The following is a 23,651-nucleotide window of genomic DNA, read 5'->3' as shown; positions in this document are numbered from 1 at the left end:
TTCACAATGGAGTTGATCTATTTCACCAAGAGTAGCAAGATGTAGAAAAAAAGTCAAGGAGTCCCAAAAAGTCACTAACATATACATATCAAACATGTTATCAAGATTCATATAAAACACAAAATTTCAAGGCACTGGCCTTTTGCACCAATCCCTTATGAAGAATACCTATATTATGTTTATGCTGTAAAGAAATCACTGAAAGATATGGGGAAAAAAATATATAATACAACCCTATTAGCAGAACTACTGAAAATATTCCTTTTCACAGCCAACTCAAGGTAAAAGATTGAAGACAATCATCGACTAAAGCTAATAAGCCTGCACAAAGATTGGAGTATTACTACTAGGCTTATAAGAACGAGGGATCTGTTTGATGGTGCTCAAGGTTTCGAAGTACAATTCTTGCAAAGATTTTAGCTTCAAGAGGTGCAGTAGCTGCAGCAGCTGCAGCACGGAGAACTCTAGGTGCTCCAGCATTTTGCAAGAGGCTCACATGATGCGCAGCATGCCTACCACCAGGGATTGTGAACTAGAAGAAGAAATTGACATAAATGGAGACTATCTCGGCAATAACTATTCACAGAAAGAGAATAGAATGTGTGGATTGCCTGCGCGCGCATGAGAGAGAGAGAGAGAGAGAGTGAGTGTACCTGTAGAAGGGCAAAAGCAGCACATGCCTTGAGAACAGACGAGGGATTTCGTAGCATAACAACAAATCGCCCAATTTCAGCTCCACTAGGGAAAATTACATACATGAAACAAGTCAAGACAAGAAAAGCACACGAACCTCAAATGAGGATCAAAGATTCACAAATAAACATGAATTGCTCACATCAATACATATATTCCACATCTAATCAAGAATGCACAAGATTGATAACTTAGTCCAGCTAAACCATTTTTTCCCTCACTCAGTACCAACATCTAACTGAATCTCCGTTTCAATACACAATATCACAAGGCAGACACAGTTAGCTGCATCAAATTTTTTTTCCCAATTTGTTTTCCGCAGGACAGGGTAAGATGGATGGATGAATTCGCAAGTATAAAACTAGAAAAAGGCAAATATTTAACTCTCTAGACTGTTTCCATCATCTCAAAAAGTAACTAGTGCAGGCACTACACATTCCTCATACTCTGATTCACCCTAGCACACCCCAAGAAAAAACCCACGGGACATCATATAAATGTATAATTACAATCGAAAATGCAGAAAAGCTATTTAAAGCATATTCATTGTTTATTTTCTTAGACATAAATTTACGCTGTCATACGTACATGCCACAAAGAAGCTAGAACCTAACATGTATAATAAAAAAAATAAGGGAAAAACCATAATTTCCCTATTTCCTTCCTTGCTTCAAAAAAATAGCTACAGGAGACAGCCGCTGTGCACTTTCACCCAATACATAATAATTTACTTCACCAGGAGAAGCAACCAGGTCCAAGCTGAGGTAGTAAGATAACATGAGGATCTAAAAGCAGATATTACATTCAAATTCATATCTCAGACGTGGAGCAAATGCCTGTGAGATGTGTAAGCCAGGAACCACTTGGCTCAATCTAGGTCACATATAACTATAACTAAACAACTGTTGCAGCTTATTTCAATTGATAACATCAGATTGGATATATAATTCAAAATACAGCATGATGGTAATAGCTATTAGAGTTGACAACCAGCCATAAGGTGCTATGCATAAGTTTTGAAGTCATGAAATACCAGCTTTGGTACTTATATAGTTCTGATATTGCACTATAAGCATATGTTATAAAGTTTTCTTTCCAGATTCAATCTACAGGTGGAACCTGGAATTCCTTTGGGACGACATGTTATGTATTCAATGAGTTGAGTTAAACCTAATTGGAAAGGATTTTCAGGATTTTCTACATCAACAACAGAGTCAGCAATGTAACTTCAGCTGGCAAAAAAATCAAGTACTATTCAAGCTTCTTAAGATTATTTGACACCTTATCATGACTATACCAACAGTTCCTTTGAATACCAGATATAGAAAGGGAGGTACAGTGGATTAGAGTTATCAATGCTTTTGTTATCACCACAAATTCTCACAAAGAAAACTTTTTCAAGATTGACTTGCACAAAGTAGACAAGCAACTAGTCAAATTGAGTACCAAATATACAGTAACAAGTACCATATAGTCCTCTTCTGATTTCCTTGACACATCAAAACTAGCCAACTATACTTGTTAACCATTGCCAAGAAAGCAGAAAATGATCAATAGCTGAATAATCAGCAGGAAAAAAGGGAGTATAACCTCAGATGGACAGAGAGAGTAGTGAGGGAGAGGCAAACCTGCATCGCAGATGACCCGCTTCAAGAATTCGAGCAGATTCTGTTACTTGTGACAATGCAGCTGGAGCTGATGACACAGCAGCAGCAGAAAATGCTTGTTGGTCAGAAAATGTAAGAATGAAAGCTTCAATGTGCTTCAGAGCCATTCTTCTTGCTCCATCTAAGCTAACAGTCTTTGATGTACTTTCCGATGAAGTCCCTACCAGTGCAACTTCATCCATTCTGAATAAAATATGCAAACAATTTTGAGCATCTTATGTCAACCAAAATTAGTGAAGACTGCCACCATGGGTTGGGGGAATGGGGACAGGGAGGACTAGAGATAATGGTAACCCAAAAAAAAAAAAGAATGTAGGACAAGAAAACTAGAAGTGGGGGAAATACGTTCACAGAGAGCTGATGTAGGTATTTTGGCCATATTATTTGGTGGACATGATAAAATGCTTTGGCAAACTACCTCAAGTTTGCAAGTTTGAACTTCAGGGCAGACAATTAGCAATTTAACACAAGGTATTAGGTTCATAACCAAGACACCCTTTCTAGAGTATACATCTCTGTGCGCTAAAATAACCTTTTTCAGATGCATAATCTAGTCACTTAGATATCAAGCTAACGTTATGAACCCCACATCTCATAGTCTTACATCACATCAAATATTAATTAAAATAGCATTATCAACAGCCTAAAACCTGAATAAAGTCAAAATTCCCTTCCCCCTCAACCCCAGTTGGAAGGAGGGGTTTGACAGTCGGGCACAGGAATAGGGCTATTACAATTTTAAACAAAAAATGCAGCTATGGCACTTATAGCTATCAAAACCAGTTTCCTAGATTCAAAAAACCACATTTAATGCTCAGAACACAACTTTTGACAAAACTTTTACAGGCAGCTAAAGTTTTTGCAAATTATAGATGAGTTGGTCAAGCCTACGGATTAACAAGCTCAGTTCAGGGATAGGATTTTAAGATAATCTTTTCTACAATGAGATTCCTGGCCATAAATGGTACAATTCCACATACGCTAGATTACAGAATCACCTATAAGGAGAGTAACGATTATGGTGGTAGGAAATCAGATGGTAAAATCATTTGGCCATCCATATGGCCATGCTTTGGAGGTCAAGGAGATCACTTTTAGATTACTTATCTAATACAAAAACAAAAATAAGCTGCTTTTCAATAGGACAGTCTAAATTACAGGGAAAAGTTAAATTCAATAGGACGGTCTGCTTTTCAATGTCTAGCATCAATATGACATATCAAAAATCTAAATATACCGTATTTTTTTGGCCTAGGAGCTTGAGCATAACTTAATCCTTCAATTTTTAGAAGCTTGAAACTTTTATATTTACTTATGAGGTATTTCATATTTCCTGCAGAAATTATGTACCCTGGCTTTTGCATTTCCACCATTCATAACTGATTATCTCCAGTTGTTGTTCAGAAAGCAGTTACTGCACTGGACTTAAGATAGCATCTTACCAAGTCAAGAGACTTTCTAAAACTGCTGTCCATCTGCTAAACAATACGTGTATTGGAAGTAAAAATCTTCACTCACACTGAAAACTTTTGGACCATGGACGTAATGCATATCATAGAATATAAAAAGGTAGTTCTATCACATAAATACCTGACAATCCTAATCCCAAGCTGTTTTATAGACATGGGGTTGGGTTGACCAAAAGCTGTTCATCTCAAATACTTCAAATGCAGAAAAAAGGAGAATGACATGAAACAACCACCAATTGATCAGGCCAAGTAGGTTATCACAACACAAGACCCAGTCTTACTTACACCTGCCACTTATAGCTCAATTTTCCTAAGAGAACTTGTCACTGGCATTTTCTATTGTGGCTCAGATCTATGATGGACCCCAAGGGTATAACATATGCCTAGTACGTATGACAACTCAAAACATTAAGGAAGTAGTACTTGAATGTATCAGTATCATACTATACGGCACTTTACTATAACCCACCAACTCAAATATTGAATGCTCATAATTCGATATCACAACCATAATTGATGTAACAACATTACCTAATGTTGCCTACAAGACACACAAACTTCTAAACAAGTTCACTATTTTATTTTCAACAAGTTATTCTAAAAGCAAACCTAATAGTCAAAGGATTGAAATATGACAAAAGATTGGTCAGCTAATACCTTCCATCAAACATGTATGCCAAGGCCAATGCAGCCATGAAGCGCGCCATTTTGGACACAGATGAAGAACAAAGATGAACTAATGCAGGAACACCCCCTTCCTCCACTATACGAAGGGCATTACCCGGGTTAAAAGCCAGATTCCAAAGAGCTCCAGCAGCAGTTTCATGGACATCCTGAAATGCAAACATACGCTTTAAATACAATCTGATGTACAGCATGCAGAATATTTTTAACGAAACATGACCTTGGAACATATTTAGCAATGCACATGAGATTCTCTGAGACACTGTGGTAAATACTTAGATTCGTAAGTCCAAACCCAAAAGATGACGCGCCAGTTCTTTATGTATGGTATGGTTACCACAACGTTTAAGAGTTACCATTAAAACCTTGTCAAATATTATAGACCTGTATAGCATTATTGACTCTTGACCAACATTTATATCCTCATAAATGGGGCAATCCAGTTAGCAGTCCCACATTTTAAATTATGAAAAGGGCTAGATAGTATGCCAAGCCTACAATTTCCCAAGTAGGGGTGTAGATTTGTTGAGTCATGTCAAACTAGTGTTGCAATTGTATTTCATGTCAAAAAAACATAAAAACCATACATGACACAATTTCTTATCGTCACATGTTATGTTGTGTGAACCCCCTATTAATTAACGTCTCCAATTGTGCGTGTTTCCTGAGTTGGCCAATTAACTTTTTACATGATATTTGCACTTTTAAGTTTGACCTGATAGACAACCCACAATGTGGTTATTTCTACTAGTTCTTTTAAATCAAGCACAAACAAATTAAACAATTCTATTAAAAAATTTTAAAGACAAAATTAACAGTTGAATAGATATCGACAAGCAATAGATTTGTACGGAACTAGAAGCAGTAAAAGTTCAGCAATTTAAGATTTGTCCACTCTGAATAAGAATATTATTATTAACAATGCAGAGCAACATACAGTTCAAATATGCCCCATTTAAAATACATTACAGAGCTCCATATTATTCAATTAAACCCAATGTTGAATACACCAAACAGAATAATATGCCCCAATCCAGAATATACCACACAGAATACCAACTCAAATTCAGCCAAAGTATCATTTGATTGAGAATAATTTAACAGTAAAAGCTTATGATGTCATCAACTCTACTGAAAATTCCACTAAAGAAACTCAAGTTAATTGTATAATTCTCACAAGATAAAAGGTAGCAAACAAATTCCACATAAAAAGTGTTGTGCAAGAAGAAATTTGAAAGTCAGCATAGTCCTACTATTTACTTTGAAATCAAATGATAAGTTTGGTCAATTAAATTTACTGCTAACATTTTGAAATAAACTCATTCAGTGCCAAATAAACGTTTTTCGTATCTCAAACAAATTACTCAGAAAAGTCCCAATAGACAATTTCATAGCAACAAAAAGTAGAGATATCAACAATTCCTCAAGTGCCCTCCCAGTTAAATGAAAATTCTAGAAGATGTGAAACTTATTTAAGAGTGAAGGTGAAAATATGTTGTGCCCTAGGTTGTGGTTTAAGTTTGTCAATCAATAGGTGACACATTATGTTTTAGCAGGAAAATCTTGTTGGCCTGTGTGATGCCACATAACCTACACAATTTTGGTCGTGTCATAACAAGGTCTGACCCACTTATGACCCATATTTTCTCGTGTCTTGTTTGGGTGTATTTTATCCGCATTATGTTCCTGTGACATTGTCATGGTGTGATTAAAATTGCCAGCCCTAGTTCCAAGACAAATTGAATCCACCTTTCTGTAAAACATAGAATTAAAACTACGAGCTGCACAGGAAGCACAGAAGCATTTCACTAGGTAAAGGTTTCTCTTTCTTCTCCTTCTTCAAAGTAGAAAAGGGAATTGATGCAGGAAAGCCCTTTGGCATGAATTCTGGAATGCATATGATCCAGATTCCACGATCTTGTGACTAAAAAAGGAATTAAATGAACTAATGGAACCGTTCACCATAGATTATCCTAAGACTGCAAGAGAGTCCATTTAACTTCAACTTCAACTTCTCTCAAAGCATTAAATGTTAAATGTTAAAAAGGCCAATTTATATGCCTCCACAACTTGGAATCCTAGTAGATATTTGATATGAAACATAATTAATAACAGGAGGGAAAAAAATTTTAGTTGCTGGTTGCAGTGTAGATGAGGGAGGAGGGTCTAGGAAAGAGGAAGTCCATCAAGAATGGTCAAGTAGACAGAGAAGACTGCCAACTTTAGAGAAGGCAGGGTCTACTTAGTATCCAAGCCTGCATAGTCATCAAACTACCAAGATTACTTAAACAACATACAGGGCTTCTTTAAGCCTGCTTTTTTTTACCATATCATTTCTCTCTGTTAGAGAAAACACTATGACTTTTGAAATGAGTTGAGGACAAGGATACATGGCAATTGCTTCAAATGAAGAACCAAAAACCATAAAAGAAATATTTCTCACACTAAAGGTAGTGAAAAGAGAGAATAATAGTATCATCTTGCAGGAAACCCCACCACTATCAAAATTAATCTTTCATAGTACTTGAGCGCAACATGTTGTTTTATTGTTCACCAACTTGATGACTTATTTCCTCCCTTATCACTGTAATTGTTTAGATTCTTCAAAAGACTTGTACTTCATAACAGTTTCCTAGCATCTTTAGAGTTTATTCTAGATTCTACCATCAACAAGTTGTTGTGGGGGAACTTCTGTCATTGACTATCTTCATGGAGCTAGGTACTATTTTTTTGGTCACAAAAATTGTTTTTGTAAACCCCTAGTGCTTGAAAGTTGTGCTGCTCAATTCTCCATCATGTTGGCCTTTTGATCATGCAACCATGATGACCCATACAATGTATGACCAACTTTCTTTAGTAAAACTTCCAAATAAGTTGAGATTCTTCAAAAAACATAGATGCAAGTCACGAAATGATGATATTAGCACAAACTGAGATGTTATTTACCCACTACCCAGGCGCTGCAACAAGAACAAGAATGCTTTCCCACCTGCAACCTGAATTGGTCAAGTAACTACATATGAGGCATAATTTATGTTCTTGGTATCATTAACAACCATAGGTCTTAGCAATTTGAAGGAACTTAAGAAGGAAGTATCGGGGAATCATTAAGCTTCGCCTGTCTCTTTTATGACCAACAATCTCAATACAAGACCATATCTTCAATCATGCATGACAAGAATCAACACCTCCATCAGCATTTGCCTCTTTCAACTCTTAAAACTTCTGATTTAAGTTAACACTACGTAACAGAGCTTCAGTGAAATTAGTTCCAAAAGTGTGATGTCAATGACCTCCAAACTCACAATACATGTTTGTGGTAGTCTGTTATTTCCCCTTATCACATATTCAGTCAGCCGCTTTGAGACTAATTCATTGAATCGTCTTTCTTGGGCGGGAGTAGTTGTGCGATAAACACTACTTTGCTGCAAAAACTTCCTCGTTTACATGCCATTGTACTCATCAACAGATGAACTCAACATTTAGCATTCCCAACACAATCCATAGATACTATTTTGGGCAGTTTGATCCACTGACACTACATATTAGTTTGCATTATTGTATTCTATCTCCATTATTTGGCCAGGCTTGTAATGTTCTATAAGTTGTGTGGCAATCCCCCTATGATTTATGGTCTCTTAGTTCATAAAACCCCTTTCTGCACTAATCCACCTATTACTACTTTGCTTAGAGTCTAACATCTTCAAGAGTTGCGCATGATCATAATCTGGTACAAGAAGGTTTCTTTCATCATTGCTTCCCCTGTTTCTGACGGTGGCTGCTTCTTTTGGCATACCTACACCTAGTTTCTATGGCACCATAAGCAAATCAATCAGCTCAACTTTGTTTAATTGAAGATAACTATCTTACTTTTAAGCATTAAATACAACTAATAATCTTCAGACATCTATCAATCCAATGAGAGAGGTAGGAATTGGATTACCACAATAACCATCATGTTCAAGTGATGCCTTATTTCCACATCATAGTACCAGTTGAAAATTTCCAGCTTCTGCCATGTCTATGCCTCCAGGATCCACTCTCGTTCAGATTTGAAAACAAGTTCCAACAAAATTTTGTTAAACTGCTAAACTGTAATAACTTGCAGCTTCCCCTAAAACTGCTGGTGTTCCATCTTCTATCCTCATCATAAATATTCTTTCTACTTAGACCATTCTCCATAAGTTACATTAAATGACTAACACTGCAACTAAGAATAGCAAAGTCTTCTTTGAGCTCTTTATATGCTTCTCCTTGTTACCTTTGCATTGCAGAATTTCTTCAATATTTGCCTCAAAATCAGAAAGATAAAGCTAGATCCTATTAGTTCAAGGACATTCTCACCACTGAAGAGCATAAAACAATTGGACGCAAGCATCAGTCTCACTCACAAAGCTGATCTGGGACAGCCATTAAATCTTAATTAAGGAGTTCCAAAAAGTGCATGAGCCAAGAACTTCTTCACAAAACAAAAACTAAAAGAATGAATGCATGCAAAGAAATTGAGAAACCTTAAAACCACTCAAGGCTTATGATGCCAAAACAGCAATAAATATTTATCATCTCTAAGTTACTTGATTTGTTATAGAATAGCAAATGTTTTTCAACCTTACATTCTCCTTATATGTCTCTCGTAATCTCACCCTGGATACACTAGAGTATGGATACAGCAGACAATATGATATTACCAGAGTACCGATCCTTCTCTTATGTTAGATTCTGACTAGATTTCAGATTTCGAAGCCAAACTGATCTACTTTCTTCCTGTACACATAAAAAGACGGTTGTAGCTTCAAAATTTCTACTATCAGCAGAGCTCACGTCTATCCAGTGCTGCACTCTATGTCCAATAGAAGTGTTCAAGAATCATCAGTAAAAGCTTTTAGCACTTTATCTTCAGAAAAGAATAGCAATTATGAAACTAAAATAGCCAACAAAGACTAATGAGACCACTAATGCGGCTGACGATAAACTTGGAAAATGGGATTCTATATGTTAACTATATTGATCCTGCAATCACAACACTGACTTACCAAACTTTTCTACTATGCATACAAATTATACACTAGATAACCTATCATGGTTTCTGGCTTTACTGCATTCAAAATATTCCCACTCTAAACTTTCTCAAGACATGGAGAAGGGCATTAGACATGACAATACACAAACTAATGCTTCTTACTAAATTCCTTCACCAGGCAATCTTTTTCTCAACAATGAGCCCCAGAACTTCAAAAGGACTTTCAGCTAACAAGAACCAAAAGCTGCAATTACGTAGTTGTCCCTTTTATTGTTAGCTAAGTACCTATGTCCGAAAGGAATACATGACAACCTGCTGTCATGCTTCTGTCTTTTATTTTTATCTTTTTTTTTTTGGGCAGGGGAGGGGGATGGCTCTGGGAGAGTAGCAGGGGAATATCAGAGGAAGAGGTGCACGGAGGAGAATAAAACAGAGCCACCAACTATGAATCAAGGGATAAGTTCAATATGCACCCAAGTATCATCTTACCAACTACCTAACAAACACAAGCAAATTGTAATTACCACGAGTAAAGAGAATGCTTTACAGAAGAAAATAATGACTGTAGAGTAATTTTAAGAAATCAAATTGCTGCAAATGTAAATTTACCTCAGCATCAGATCGTGCAAATGCTATCAGGGGTGCCACACCACCATCTCGTCCAATAGCAATGCTGATACACAAGCAACAATTGACACTTTAAATAGGAAGTAGCACAGAAAAAAAGAGGCAGGAGAGGCATGAAAGCACTACAAATTAGGAGCATGAGAGAAAGCAAAAAGGAGCATTAGATAAAACTCCTCTGTCTTTGCGTTATTTCGTGGACCTGTTTCTCATGCCTTACCATAATGACCATATTCATGCCAAAAGTCCAATATAAACCACGGAAATACTTGAAGTCCACTTTTAACAGTCTTGCCTATCGAGCGCATTACAACAACCTTTAAACCCCTTTTTTCCAGCAGTATCATGGCACCTAGTCTAAAACTCAGAAGAACCCCCCAATTTTGTTAAGACCTACATGCCTTTTACAGATAATCACAGCTGTAAATTTAGACACTTTGTTCCTTTTTCCCCACTTTCAACTTCTTAGATATCTCTGCTATATTGAAGGTTTACCAGTATTTTAGGCCCAGCAACCTTATCTTTTATTTTTAAAAAAATACTCATATGAAAAATCGAAACTTCTCTGTGAAATAATAGTAACATTGTCCCAAACTCATCTCTGCCATAAACATCCACTTATATTCTGACAAATTAAAAGAACCTAAGGAAATCCCTCTTGCATAGAAGAGACCACAATGGATCAAGTCAATAACAGCACATAACAAAGTAAAAATATGGGCATTTGGAGCAACAGCCATAACTTAGAACCATAAAATAGAAAATCAAACAAATATATACACACACACCAAAATGGAGACGCAACGTGCAGGAAGAGAGATTGGGAGGAGAAACATCAGAGAGGTGTATCTATATATACAAAAATTTACAGTTAGAGTGTGTGTGTGCAGAGAGAGAGATTGTAAGGAATAATTTACATCCTTACCTATTTGCTTCTGAAACAGACAGTCCCCATAAAGCTCCAGCAGCTCTCTCTTGGAGACCAGGAGAAGAATTTGAACATGAATTTGCAAGAGCAACCTGAACACAATATAAGCTTTACTGATTTGCAAGAAACCTCCAGGTAATACAACTAAACAATCAAGTTTGACTATCTTTCTTCACCTTCCAATACTTATAAAATTGGAAAGCCCACCCTACATCAAAAGAATTCAATAGAATCCAATATTGCACAACCACCATTGGAGATTCATTCTCTTCCTATTAGCAAACGTAGTGAGGAACATTATTTGATAAAGGTAGAAAATCATTTACAAAAGATGCTAGATTTAGTTCACAGAGAAGATCACAAGATAAACAAAGATATGTTTGAACAAGTAGTAATTTCCCTTGTTAAGGTTGGATATTAATAGGTAAGCACATTACCTTTTCCCAAAAAACACACTCATTTTAACAGATTTGTTTAAAAAAAATAAAAACTAAATTTCCCCAGGCAGTGTTTTTTTGACTCCACATGATTAATTGCTCCATCTAAGTAACTACTCATATTAATTGAACAAATCTTTATCAATGTACTTTTAAGCGTCTTAAGCTACAAAGGTCTAGGCTCAAGTAGGAACAAGTCTTACCAAGGCTTCAACTCCTCCAGCAGCAGCAATTGCTTCTCGATTCCGATCATCAAAAGATAAGTTCCACAGCGCCCCAGCGGCTTCTTGCCTATATTGTAGCAGATAAGCAACAACCATTAGACAATAGTGCGGGCACATTATAACAGGAAGGAAAAAAATGAATTGATAGCATAAGACTTTGCTCACTCTCCCTCTTTCTGTGAGATAGTTTAATAAAGGTGAGTTTGACTCTCAAGCTCTAAGGCCACAGAATTAATTGTCAGTCTGCGTATAACTACAGCAGCAGGATGCATAACAATGAAAGCAGAAGCCAGAACAAACCAGTACACAGTGCAAAAGGACTAAAATGAGAATTTTTGTCACTAATATTTTTCATATCCAGCATTAGAGAGCTATTAAATACAGATTAGCAAACCAATAACTAGGGAAAAAAAAGAAATTAAAAGGGGAGAAAGAAAAGCTTCTCCTATAAACTATTCTGCTTTGCTCTTAAATGCAAGTGCTCAATGGTTAATAGTGAAGCAACTCAATTTAGCTTTTACAGCTTTACATGGAAGTCCTAAAATACTAAATGTGGAAATATATGAACCAATTTGTTGCACCAGATAATCTATAGGGTACAAATCACATGAAAATAACGGCTCTTTCCCACTCTATCAGGAGTACAGGGAGGAGAATAAGTGATAAGACCAGGTTTCCGATCTGGAATTTCTTAAGCCAAAATGAGCATGGTGGTCATTCAATGAGTAATCTTCCATGCACATCAAGGCAAATTTTCCGAAACAAACAATCAACAAGAAAAAGATAATACTCAGTCAGGTATCAACTATCAAATGCATTATGCAACTATCAAATGCATTACACCGAAGTTTGAAGAGATTTTAACCATGCAAATCTCTTCTACTCATTTTTGACCAATGACATTTTGATCAACACACTTAACTTCGGTGTTCTGGAGATTTTGACCTGAATAAATGTTTAAATTTCTATTGTTTTAGACCTCTTGTGAGTGCGAGGCAGAACCAGGACATCCAATACGGGAAAAACAGCCATCTGTCCAATTATTAACTGAAGCTAACCATTTCAAGTTCAAAGGTTGATTTCTCCTCTCTTTTAACTTCAAAATTAGTCAAGTTTGCTGTTATCCACTGTAGAAGATTTACCAACAGATGAACAATCTAAGCTTATTACCAGAGTAAGGAGGGAATGTTAATGCCAGACCATAAGCTAGTTATACCGAATGAGTGTATAAAAAAAAAACCCTTATTTAAAAGGAGAAATACATCAAAAGCTACTCCAAGCTACCGGACAGCAATTAAAATCTTAATTTAATATTCTAGAATGCACCACCTGACACCATCATGAGGAGACTGAGTAAGTTGTACAAGTGCTTCAAGAGCTCCCGCCTCTTGTCCAACAGCTGCATTATTACTGTTGCTATCTCCATGTGCAGCCAAATTTGCCAAGGCACGGGCTGCCTGAGAATAGCAAAGTGGATGAATGTTAATCAATATGAAAGTGAACATTGAATCCTTCTATACACATACACACCTTTCCAGACATAATTGTAAACTGAAGACTGATGCACACCTGAAGTCTGCGTTACCAGATCCAAATTTAATGAACTCAATTAGATTTCTTAATTTTACATATTTGAGTATCTGATGAAGAATTATGTTCTAGACCTGTGATACAAGTACAGAGGTCAGGTAAACTAAGATTGTGGCGGACAATTAGTAACATTTTACTCTCAGAAAGCAGAATAATTCAATTTTGGACAAATGCACACAGATAGATGATATAGAAAGACTAAATTATGTAGCAATCCTTGACAATGTTAACTATCAAGCATCTAGTTCTTGCCAGTTACTTCTGTAATAAGATAAGGAAACTAACAACCACAAGATTATGTATGCTTACAATAAAAATTGGAGAACTTCAATGTCAGTACTAAAAAGTATGATACCCTAACTTAGGATCCAATATTTTTGCATACTGTAGCACGGAATTAACCAGGAATGAACCACTAAACAAAAGCATCTGAACTTTTTTTATTGCCATGGGTTTTTTACATGATTTTCCGTTGGAACTGGTGTCACATGATCACAGAAAAGATAATAGCAAATCATCCTCAAATGAACAACATAATGCTTCAATACATGAAAATCAAGATACCTGCTCTTGCACACCATCAACTTTGCAAGTTCGAGCTAGAGTTACCAAAGCATGTACCCCTCCTACTGAAGCAACCTCCATGCTGCACTTGTCATCTGCAGCCAAATTCGCCAATGCACCAGCAGCACGCTCCTGAAAACAAGTCCACCTCATGATATAATTAAAAAGCAATGATAACTAAATTCACTCATGGACTACTATTGCAAGTGAAAGAATGCGCATGAAAGCATGAGCATCTTGAGATGTATGAAACAGTAATTGACATACCAATACTCCCTCACCCCCATTGGACCATTTGAATATAAGATCGACTAGAGCTTTTACACCACCAGCTTGGGCAATGGCACCCTGTAATGTGACATTTATTGAGTAAACATGAAATTTCAAACATGAAACAACCAGACTAATACATGACACATACAACCTTATGCTCTTCCCCAACTGATAGGTTCCACAGTCCTCCTGCAGCCTCTTCAGCAACCAACCTGTTCATAGACCTAGCCAAATTTGCTAGAATATCAATACCTCCTTCCTCGGCCACAGCTTTTGCAACGTTGGTGTTGACTGATAAGTTTGCTATAGCCTATCGAAAGACCAAACACAATAGTACGAATTTAAACCTTGAAAAGCCCATAATGAAGCAATATAGATGATTTGAAGGATAAATGATTATCTAAGGTGGGAAATAGAAGAAATGTTTCAACATATAAAGACATAATATAGCTGCTCTCAAGAAGCCTTAGCACCATAAGTATAAATTTCACCTTTGCAGCTTCTGATTGAAGCCCCTCCCGCCATGACTTTGCAAGGTTTAGGAGGAGACGAATGCCACCATCTCGCATAACTGTTTCAGCTCTTCCACCATCTATACTAGCATTCTCATCATCAATGACTACGAAAGTTGCAAGGCCAGTCGCTGCCCTTTCTTGAACTTCCTCTTGAGTGCTCTGCATCAAACTGAGCAGCAGATATGCACCTTGGCTAAGCCAGAAATTATCTAAACCTTGTGGATTGCTCTCAGCAATACGTAGAAGTGAATGTGACAGGATCCATTCCAGCCAATTCATGATCTCATCCAATTTCTTGTCCTTGGTGGTTGTGTTTTGCCAATTTAAGAAAGTGTTCCTCTCTTGTTTAGTAGTATCGGCAAATAGGGAAGCTACTCCTTTGAAAATATCTGTGAAAAGTGCAAGTAGCAGTTTACCTCTATGATTGGTGTTGGAAACAAAGCTAGCATCTTCCTCAAGGGCTGGACAATTTAAGGCACACAAGACTTTCAAGCTTTGTGAAGATGAAAATAATCTTGAAACAGCATTAGGAATTATATCTGTCCTAGAAACATCTAAACCTCCTAAGTTAGGCAATTTGTTCCAATGCTGTAAAACCATTGACCACTTCACACTAGTTGTCCCAGCAACCGATAGGAAACGAACTGATAAAACATTTCCCAGTGCTATCTCATCAATACTAAGACAGTCAATAAAGCCAACGTCTATTAAATTTGGACAATTCCTGGCCAAAGCATTAATGGCATCTCCCTCAACTTCACGAATACCTGAGAGCCTAAGTTTCCGCAGATGACTACAGCATAGGGCCACTGCTTTTACTGCATCACTGCTTATTCTTTCGCAGAAATCTGGCCCAAGTTGGAGACTCTCAAGCTTCTCATGTCGAGCAGCAATAACCGAGAGTGTAGCATCACTAATTTTCCTGCAATAATCACCACTAATCTCGCTCAAACTTCTAGCTTGAAGATTAATAATTGCATCAGCAGATTCAGCACCACGGAACCGGAGTTTCTGCAGATCTCGACATCGAGAGGCAAGAGAAGTAGCTGCCGCAGCATCACATTTATGCGGCCTGAGATCAAGTACCTGCCACAAGCATGGCAAGGACCCCAGGGTTCTCCATGTCCGACATGTCGATGACAAGCTCGCCCGATCACGGTAATTAAGACATGAAAACAACTGTATCACTGTATCATCTGGCAGCTTAGTCCAATCAACCACACCCTTATCATCCAAAACGAAAGATTCTTCAATATCTGGGTAATCCACTTTCTCTTTTCCCCTCCTGGTCAACCTCCTCCTCACCTTCCGACTCATAGTCAATCAGTCAACGAAATCCAAGGTTACCAAACCAGTGATATATCAACGTACGTTTCCAATCCCTTGACTTAAAACCAGCAACTGACAAATGTTTTAGAACTCAGAGCCTTTGCATTTAAATCCGTAATCACCAAAAGCAGCAATGACAAGCTGGGATATATTTGATCTAAACAGACTTGAATCACAAAGCCGTTGAAATGAGGAGCAAAATGAACTATAGAATTGATAATCTTTTCACCTGAACGTACTCAATTTCCAAAAGCACAGATGGTCCACACCCAAACAAAGAAGCAATCGCCTTTTCAACACAAAATGCTAATTCCACAATCCAATGATCATACAAAGCAAAACCAAGATACCATTTAACTCAAATCATAACATCCAAATTCCCACACCAGTAAAACAATCAACTCTAACACCAAAAACCCTAATTCTCAAACCACTGATGACTTAAATGAGACAGCTGAGCAGAACCCAATTTAAACATTTGCACCAAAGAGAAAACCCACGATGCGACTAAAGGAAAGGAGCAAAATTTCAAGTAAGAAAAAGGATGATATCCAATCGCATATACATTTAACCGAGTAAAGTTAATAACTTTTTTTTGCCCTGAAACCTGAGCTATTTGCCTCTGCGCTTGTTATCAAATCTATTGCCTTTCAGCTGAATTGCATCCCAAAAACCGGATTGAGAAAAGAAGAAAGAAAGAAGAATGAAAGGGGTTAAGAGGACAAAGCTGAAGAAGGGTCGGAGAGAATTCAGGTAGGCATGAAAGAGGGATGAGATAAAAGCTTTATAGGCCAAAACCCAAAAGCACCCAAACCTCAATTCCTCTCTTCTCTCCCTCTCTCTCTCCCTATTTTTAATTTTGCTGCTACTGAATCGTTGGAACCAAAAATGTACCAATATTCCACTACAATTATACAGACGGGAGAGAGAGAGGGGGTAAGGGGAACTAGATGAGGTGGGCTGCTTGAGATTTCAGAAGGGATTACTACAATATTTCAGGGGACATATGATAATTCGAGTAGAGACCACAGATTGATGGATGATTGTAGGCGGTTTATGGAGCAAAAAAAATGGGCATAAAATTTAGATTGTTTTCACTTTGTTTATACGACTGAGGAAAGAGTGGGGAATTAAAATGGGTTTATATACGGAGTATCTGAGCATTTTTTTTTTCATGTATGTATTTATATAATTTATGCATATAAATATGGCAGGAATGTTAAAGCATTCAATTTGTCCATATATGGCTGATTAAACAAAAATGTGGCCAATGTATGGTGTTTGTTGTCAAAATAATACATATGATTATAAAAAATCTTGGATGTAAAGTTTTGTTTTTTGACATAAAAGGAACTATCAATAGTTTCATGTTTTGAAGAGGCAGGAGGAAATACATGTATTTGCATCAATACAAATTGGGAGCATAAGACACATTTACTTGCCATATTTAACTTTTTACATGATGCAACATTGTCAGAGCAGAAAGTGTTTGGATAGATTATTATTTGAAATATTATTTAAAATAATTACGGTAATAATTTTTGTGATGTGATGTATGTGAAATAAAAAGGTGATTGAAAATATAAAAAACATGGATTGAAAAATGTGTTTACGATACAAGTGAAATATTATTTGAAAAATTTTGATTATCTGAACACGCTATATCCCTATAGATGCCTAAATTACCCCTATGAAGGTCAATCCAATTCACTTCCAACTTTGCCATCTCCCCTAGTATTGTTTCCTATTTTCTGTTGATGCATGTAACCCAGCAATGATCATCAGTACCTCTGCTTCCCAACCAGTTCTATTTTGCTCTCTCCCACAAATCCGCCTCACTAAATTGTTATCCAACACGGCCACCATGGTTAAAAACAGAGTGAGTGGGTGCTAGTTAGTGCTTAGTAGAAGCTCCCTGTTCCCTTTCCCTGAGTCCCACATCGTTTTGTGAGGGGGTGAGTGTCTAGGATTTAAGTTCCATAAGTCAGCAATTGCCTTTTGATTGGGCTTGTGGGATTAGCTTAAGTCTTAGGAATTGATATTCTGACAAAAAAAAAAAAAAACAAGGCCACCATGATTCACAGAGGCAATACATCCCATGCCCTTCTTTTTACTCCCTTTCATCCACTGAACATCCTAGTCTGGGTCATTGACTTTTGATGTTTGCACATAAGAGTTCAGTTATGTTGGAAGCCCTTAGTGAGTGGTGAGGTCACATATGGCTTCCTCTTCCTGTTTTAATCAACGACATCATTGATGGACATTTTTAGCAAACAAAGGTTAAGTTTTTCCCAGATTCTTGATATCAAGGATATGCTTATAAGCCTCAAGATTCTTGACTCTGATGTTTATACTCATAATTGTTGCAATATTTTCCATTTTATTTCTCAATTGAAACGCAAGAATGGCCATGAGGTTAGGGTGGGTGGTTTCATTGTTCATATATACTGCAAGTTGGGTTGGGAGCAGTGAGGCTTGAGAGAGATCAAAAGAAAAAACGAGAGGAGGACATTGTAAGGCTGGTAGAAATTAGTCAAACTTTAGGAAGGATAATCTAGACATTTTAAGTGGCAATATCTCCCGCTTTTATTTTTTTTGTTATTAACATTAAAGATATGTATCCAATGTATTTTAGTTATCTATGGTTGGTTTAACTTTTATTTGTGAAAATTATAATTTTACACCTGCAAACTACACATCAAGTCACTTTGAATTGTGAGTATTGAAACAAAACAATGATATTTGACATTATTTCCAGATTGAAGTATTTATTTCTGATCTCACATTAGGTCCATTATAATCTTACAAATAGTAATGTCTAGACATTTCAATTGTGTAAAGTAAAGTCTTAGCATTATCCAAAATGGAACTTTTGCAATCACATCAACTTCTTTGTATTATTGTGTGCCTTTTAGTTATTTGTAAATTAGTGCCAATAAAAAAGTTCAATGAAATAAAGGTAGAAAGTCATGGACGAATAGAACTGTTAATGGAATCGGACCAGTATGAACTCGACCCACTCAACTCGATGAAAAACCTAATGAGCATAACTTTTCATTAGATGGAGCTGAGTTTGGATTTAAATATTATGCTCAAATTAATATGAGTCAAGGTTGGGTTTTATTAAACTCAAACTCGATTTAGGCATGATCCTTTAATCTGTACCTATTTATATAATTATCTATATAATACATTTGTACTTTGGTATAAAAAATTGTATCCAAATAAATATATAATTGGTCAATACTAATACTTATATGTCAAAATATATTAATATACATAAAAAATATTAAATATTAAAGAATACCAGAACTTACAGACCAAAAAACTACGAAAGCTTTAATCCCTATGGTTTCCCCCCTCACCCACAATCACAGCAGCCTCTGCCTTTCCAATATCTACTCCACCTCCATGATTAGTCTCTATAATCTCCAATCTCCACCTTCACAAAGCATACGTTGGTGGTTTCAATGACAAATCATGTATTTTGTGCACTTTACTAGTTTAATCTTTACTTGAAATTATCACCATCATTGCTTGGTATATTTTCTTCTTTCCTGTAAGGTCTTATATAACTCATGAGACAAATCAATTTGTTTGCTTCTATTTAGATTCACATGTTGTCGTTCTATTCAAATATGGGCACTGTTAATAAAGGGAGTGGACAAATATTAGTAAGAATAAATTGAGAAAGGCTATGGAGAAGTTCCAACCTTTGAAAATCATATTTTATTACTATTTTCAAATACTTTGAATGAATTATATATAATTATTATTGAAATAGACTGCTCCTAGTTCATGTATAGTTTTAGTGTTGTGGATGTTAAATTAGCTTTACAGCTTAATAGTTATCGTAATTATATTAAAAAATTTAAGGAGTAATAAGTGAATTTCGGCTAAATCCGAATTAGACTCAAAATTCGAATGCTTTGTGAGCCAAATATAAGTTTCACATTTATTAACTTGAAACTTATGTCATGAAACCCAAAATTGTTTCTAATTAGATAAGTCGAATATGGACTTATTAAAATCTAATTCAGATGTCACAATTGACGGGTCTATGGACGAGTAGAGAACAAATTTACAGCAACTTAAGAATTTTTTAACAAGACGAACAAGAAAAAGGAAATAAAATTTTAAAAAATGGAAACTAGGGTATTAGGGACGGTAACGGGTAAGGTAAAACCCAATACCTATGGGTATCTAACTCGATGATTAACCTGATTTACACAACCAATGGGTTTTTCATTAGGATTTGGTCTTGATGAGAAATTACCAGCAGGTAACCTAATAGGGTTTGGTAAAAAAATTCTAAAACCCCAATACTCAATACACACACACACACAGAGACACGTAGACACACACACATATGAAGAATGTTGATTTAACTCTTCATTAAAAATTGATTTTTTTCCATGCAAAAGTTCTATGGGTTTACAATACTTTAAAACTCAATATAGTGTGTCAATTTAATATGATGTATGTATTGATTTTAGTTTGATAAATGTTAGTTTTCCTGTTTTGGACTGTTAAACTTAGTGGATAAGGGGTATCCGATAAGTAATCCGAATCCACTAGTGAGAGGGTTTGGTAATGAGAATTAAAACCCTATAAAGTTTGGTAAAATTTTTCGAGATGTGAATTAGGGTTTGGTAAGAGAAATTTTTGAAGGTATCCAACCCGCTGTCATCCTTATAAGGTGTGGACCTTTTTCTTTTAAGATTACGTTTTTAGTGTTCCCTTTTTTCATTACGCCAAAGGTTACGTACCAATACTATGAAAACCATTGATCAAATTTCTGAAAGTCCATTCATGTCTAATGAACGCAAATGGGTGTAAATTTAATATGAAACTATAAAAACCATTGATCAAATTTCTAAGAGTAAAGTCTACTCATGTGTAATGAATGCAAAAATGTGTAAATTTAACATGAAGCTACGTAGACTTAACCCACCCATGAATATTCATTTTTAAGTGGATTTCTAAAACTGAAATTTTCATAATCTGTAAGTAAATTGATAAATTGTTCACTATCACGTGACATTTGGATAAAAACATTGGTGCCATAAACACGTCTCATTATTAACACAAGTTGTACTAAACAGAACATATAAGTTTTGCTTATTCCACCAATAGAAAATAAAACCAACTTTCCATTATAGGTTCCTTGGCCTAAAATTCACTTGTATTTGGTGTATTTGTATATAGGGTTAATCACATTTTATCCCTTTAAAGAATACCTCATTTTTCAGTTTACCCCCTAACCTTTAATTTTGCTCACTTAACCCCTTTTAGGACAAAATTGCTATTGCATTATTTTGACTTTTCATTTACCTTGTTTTCCTTTCTTTTATTTCTTTTTCTCTTTCTTCTTTATTTAATTCTTCCTCTTTCCCACAAAAATCTTCACCTTAATAATTGAAATTAAAAAAGAGGAATTGTAGAGATCTATTTTCTCCTTAAATGATTAAAAAAATATTCAAATCACTTTCCTAAAATACAATTTTTTTAGTCTTTCAATCTTTCAATTTTAGGTTTTCCTCTTTCCTTTTTAGTTTCTCATTTTATTTCCAAGAAAATATCTTAAGATGAAATTGTGACTTGATTAATAATCATCAATTGAAATTTGTGACACGTGGCATCATACAAAAAATCAAAATTAGTTTTTGATGTCTTTTAAACCTTCACCCAGAAATATGCAATTACAAACTCAAAACAAAAATTTTCGTTGAAATAAAATTTCTATTGGGAAGGATGAAAGAGAGAAGAAAGAGAAAAATAAATAAAAGAAAGGAAAATAATTTCATCTTATGATATTTTCTTGAGAATAAAATGAGAAACTAGAAACGAAGAGAAAAATTCAAAATTAAAAGAATTGAAAGACTAAAAAATTGTATTTTAGGAAAGTGATTTGAATATTTTTTTAATCATTTAAGGAGAAGATAGATCTCTGCAATTCCTCTTTTTTAATTTCAATCATTAAGGTGGAGATTTTTGTGAGAAAGAGGAAGAATTAAATAAAGAAGAAAGAGAAAAAGAAATAAAAGAAAGGAAAACAAGGTAAATGAAAAGTCAAAATAATGCAAGGGCAATTTTGTCCTAAAGGGAGTTAAGTGAGCAAAATTACAGGTTAGGGGGTGAACTGAAAAATGAGGTATTCTTTAAAAGGATAAAATGTGATTAACCCTTGTATATATCATATCCATAATCAGTAAGTTACACTAAGGGCCTGTTTGGAAGTGAGTTTTTTGCCCAAGTTTTTCACCTACTAGTTTTTTAACAACTTTTGTTACAGGAACCCTAAAAAACTTCTCAAAACTTTTTACCTACACACTTCAAAAAATACACAAAAAAACTTTCCCTTCAAACTTTTTTTCTTTTTCCTCCCCCACCCAACCCACCACATCCTCCGCTGCCGGCCACCACCTCCACCACCACTTCCGGCACCGGTTACTATTCCGGCGGCCAGTTCCGGCCATACACAAAGTTTTTTTTTTCTTTCCCTCCCCCCTCCCCTCTTCCCCTCTGCCTCCCCTGCCCCCTTCCCTCTCCCCCCTTTCAGACGATTTTTAAATCCTTCATTTTCAAACACAAAAAATGAACATAGAACCCCATGAACCGAACAAGAAAAATCATAGCCCAGAAAAAGCAAAAAAGTCCAGAATGGAGGATTTTGACATCAAATTCAATGTGATGGTTTCCTTATTCAATTGGATGCAGAAGAGCAAATCCTCCTCGATGAAGCGTTCCAAGTTCCGTAAATTCCTCAATGCTTTTTGCCGGAAACCTGGGGACTATTTTAGCGCCATCCGCGGGGTGGCGGGAGGAGGGGGTCGCGCTGGGGAAAGGGCAGGGGGGTGGTAGGGGAGGGGGTTGCGCAGGGGAGGTGGCGGGAGAAGCTGGGGAAAGGGCAGGGGATGGGTGGGGAGAAGGAGAGTGGCGGGAGAAGCTGGGAAAAAGGCAGCAGGTGGCGGGGAGAAGCTGGGGAAAAGGCAGGAGGTGGCGGGGGTCATGCTGGCAGAGGAAAGGGCAGGGGGCTGGCGGGGGAAGGGGCACAGGAGGTGGCGGGGGGGGGAAGGAGGTCACGGTGGCGGGAGGAGAGGGGTGGCGGGCGTGACTGCTGCTGGGAGGTAACGGGGAGGGAAGAAAGAAAGAAGAAGAAGAAAAAAGAAGAAGGAGAAGAGAGGAAAGAAAAGAAAAAGGAAAGAAAGAAAAGAAAAAGAAAGAAAAAGAAAAAAAAAGAAAAGGAAAAAAAAGTTTTTCACCCTACAAAAATTTCTACAAAATTTTGCACCTTACAAAAAAAATTTTCACCTTATAAAAACTTCAACAAAATTTTTTCAAAAACTTCTACAGTGCACTACAGTAAAGTTTTAGACAAACTCCCAAAAAACTCAGGTTCCAAACAGGCCCTAAATTTTACACAAACACTCAAAAATATATACCATTAAAACGGGATTTTTTTTTACAAATTATACATTAAAATTTTATACAAAAACCTAAAAAATACACCATTGAAATGAACCCATTGATCGTGCCCTAATAATTACAAGGGATAATTTCAGAAATCTCTCATGAGGTTTCTAATAATTTCACTAGCCTCCTCTAAAATTTGTAAAATTACACAAACCTCC

At 36.3% G+C, this 23,651-nt stretch overlaps 1 protein-coding gene across 1 annotated transcript; it reads right to left on the bottom strand.

Moving 5' to 3' along the window:
* Nucleotides 1-58: 58 nt before the first annotated feature.
* LOC113731995 (protein ARABIDILLO 1-like) lies at nt 59-17,124 on the bottom strand. The gene is made up of 12 exons (XM_027257566.2): nt 14,665-17,124; nt 14,325-14,483; nt 14,168-14,248; nt 13,901-14,032; nt 13,076-13,203; nt 11,726-11,813; nt 11,083-11,177; nt 10,143-10,206; nt 4,487-4,662; nt 2,322-2,543; nt 654-738; nt 59-532 (listed from the first exon to the last, which is right to left on the bottom strand). The coding sequence occupies exons 1-12, from the start codon at nt 16,003-16,005 to the stop codon at nt 353-355; spliced, it is 2,751 nt and encodes a 916-aa protein (XP_027113367.2). The 5' UTR covers nt 16,006-17,124; the 3' UTR covers nt 59-352.
* Between the last annotated feature and the right edge of the window lie 6,527 nt (nt 17,125-23,651).

This window comes from Coffea arabica, chromosome 2e, assembly GCF_036785885.1.
Source record: "Coffea arabica cultivar ET-39 chromosome 2e, Coffea Arabica ET-39 HiFi, whole genome shotgun sequence".
NCBI lineage: Eukaryota > Viridiplantae > Streptophyta > Magnoliopsida > Gentianales > Rubiaceae > Coffea > Coffea arabica.
The sequence above is the reverse complement of the archived record's forward strand: the minus strand, read 5'-3'. Positions and strand labels throughout refer to the sequence as shown.

Excerpts from the sequence above, each read along its gene's own strand:
- LOC113731995 (XM_027257566.2), bottom strand. The coding sequence starts at position 16,005 with ATGAGTCGGAAGGTGAGGAGGAGGTTGACCAGGAGGGGAAAAGAGAAA. Across the intron at positions 14,249-14,324 it reads CAGTTGGGGAAGAGCATAAG|GGTGCCATTGCCCAAGCTGG; the intron begins GTTGTATGTGTC and ends GTCACATTACAG. Across the intron at positions 533-653 it reads CTGCTTTTGCCCTTCTACAG|TTCACAATCCCTGGTGGTAG; the intron begins GTACACTCACTC and ends TTCTTCTTCTAG.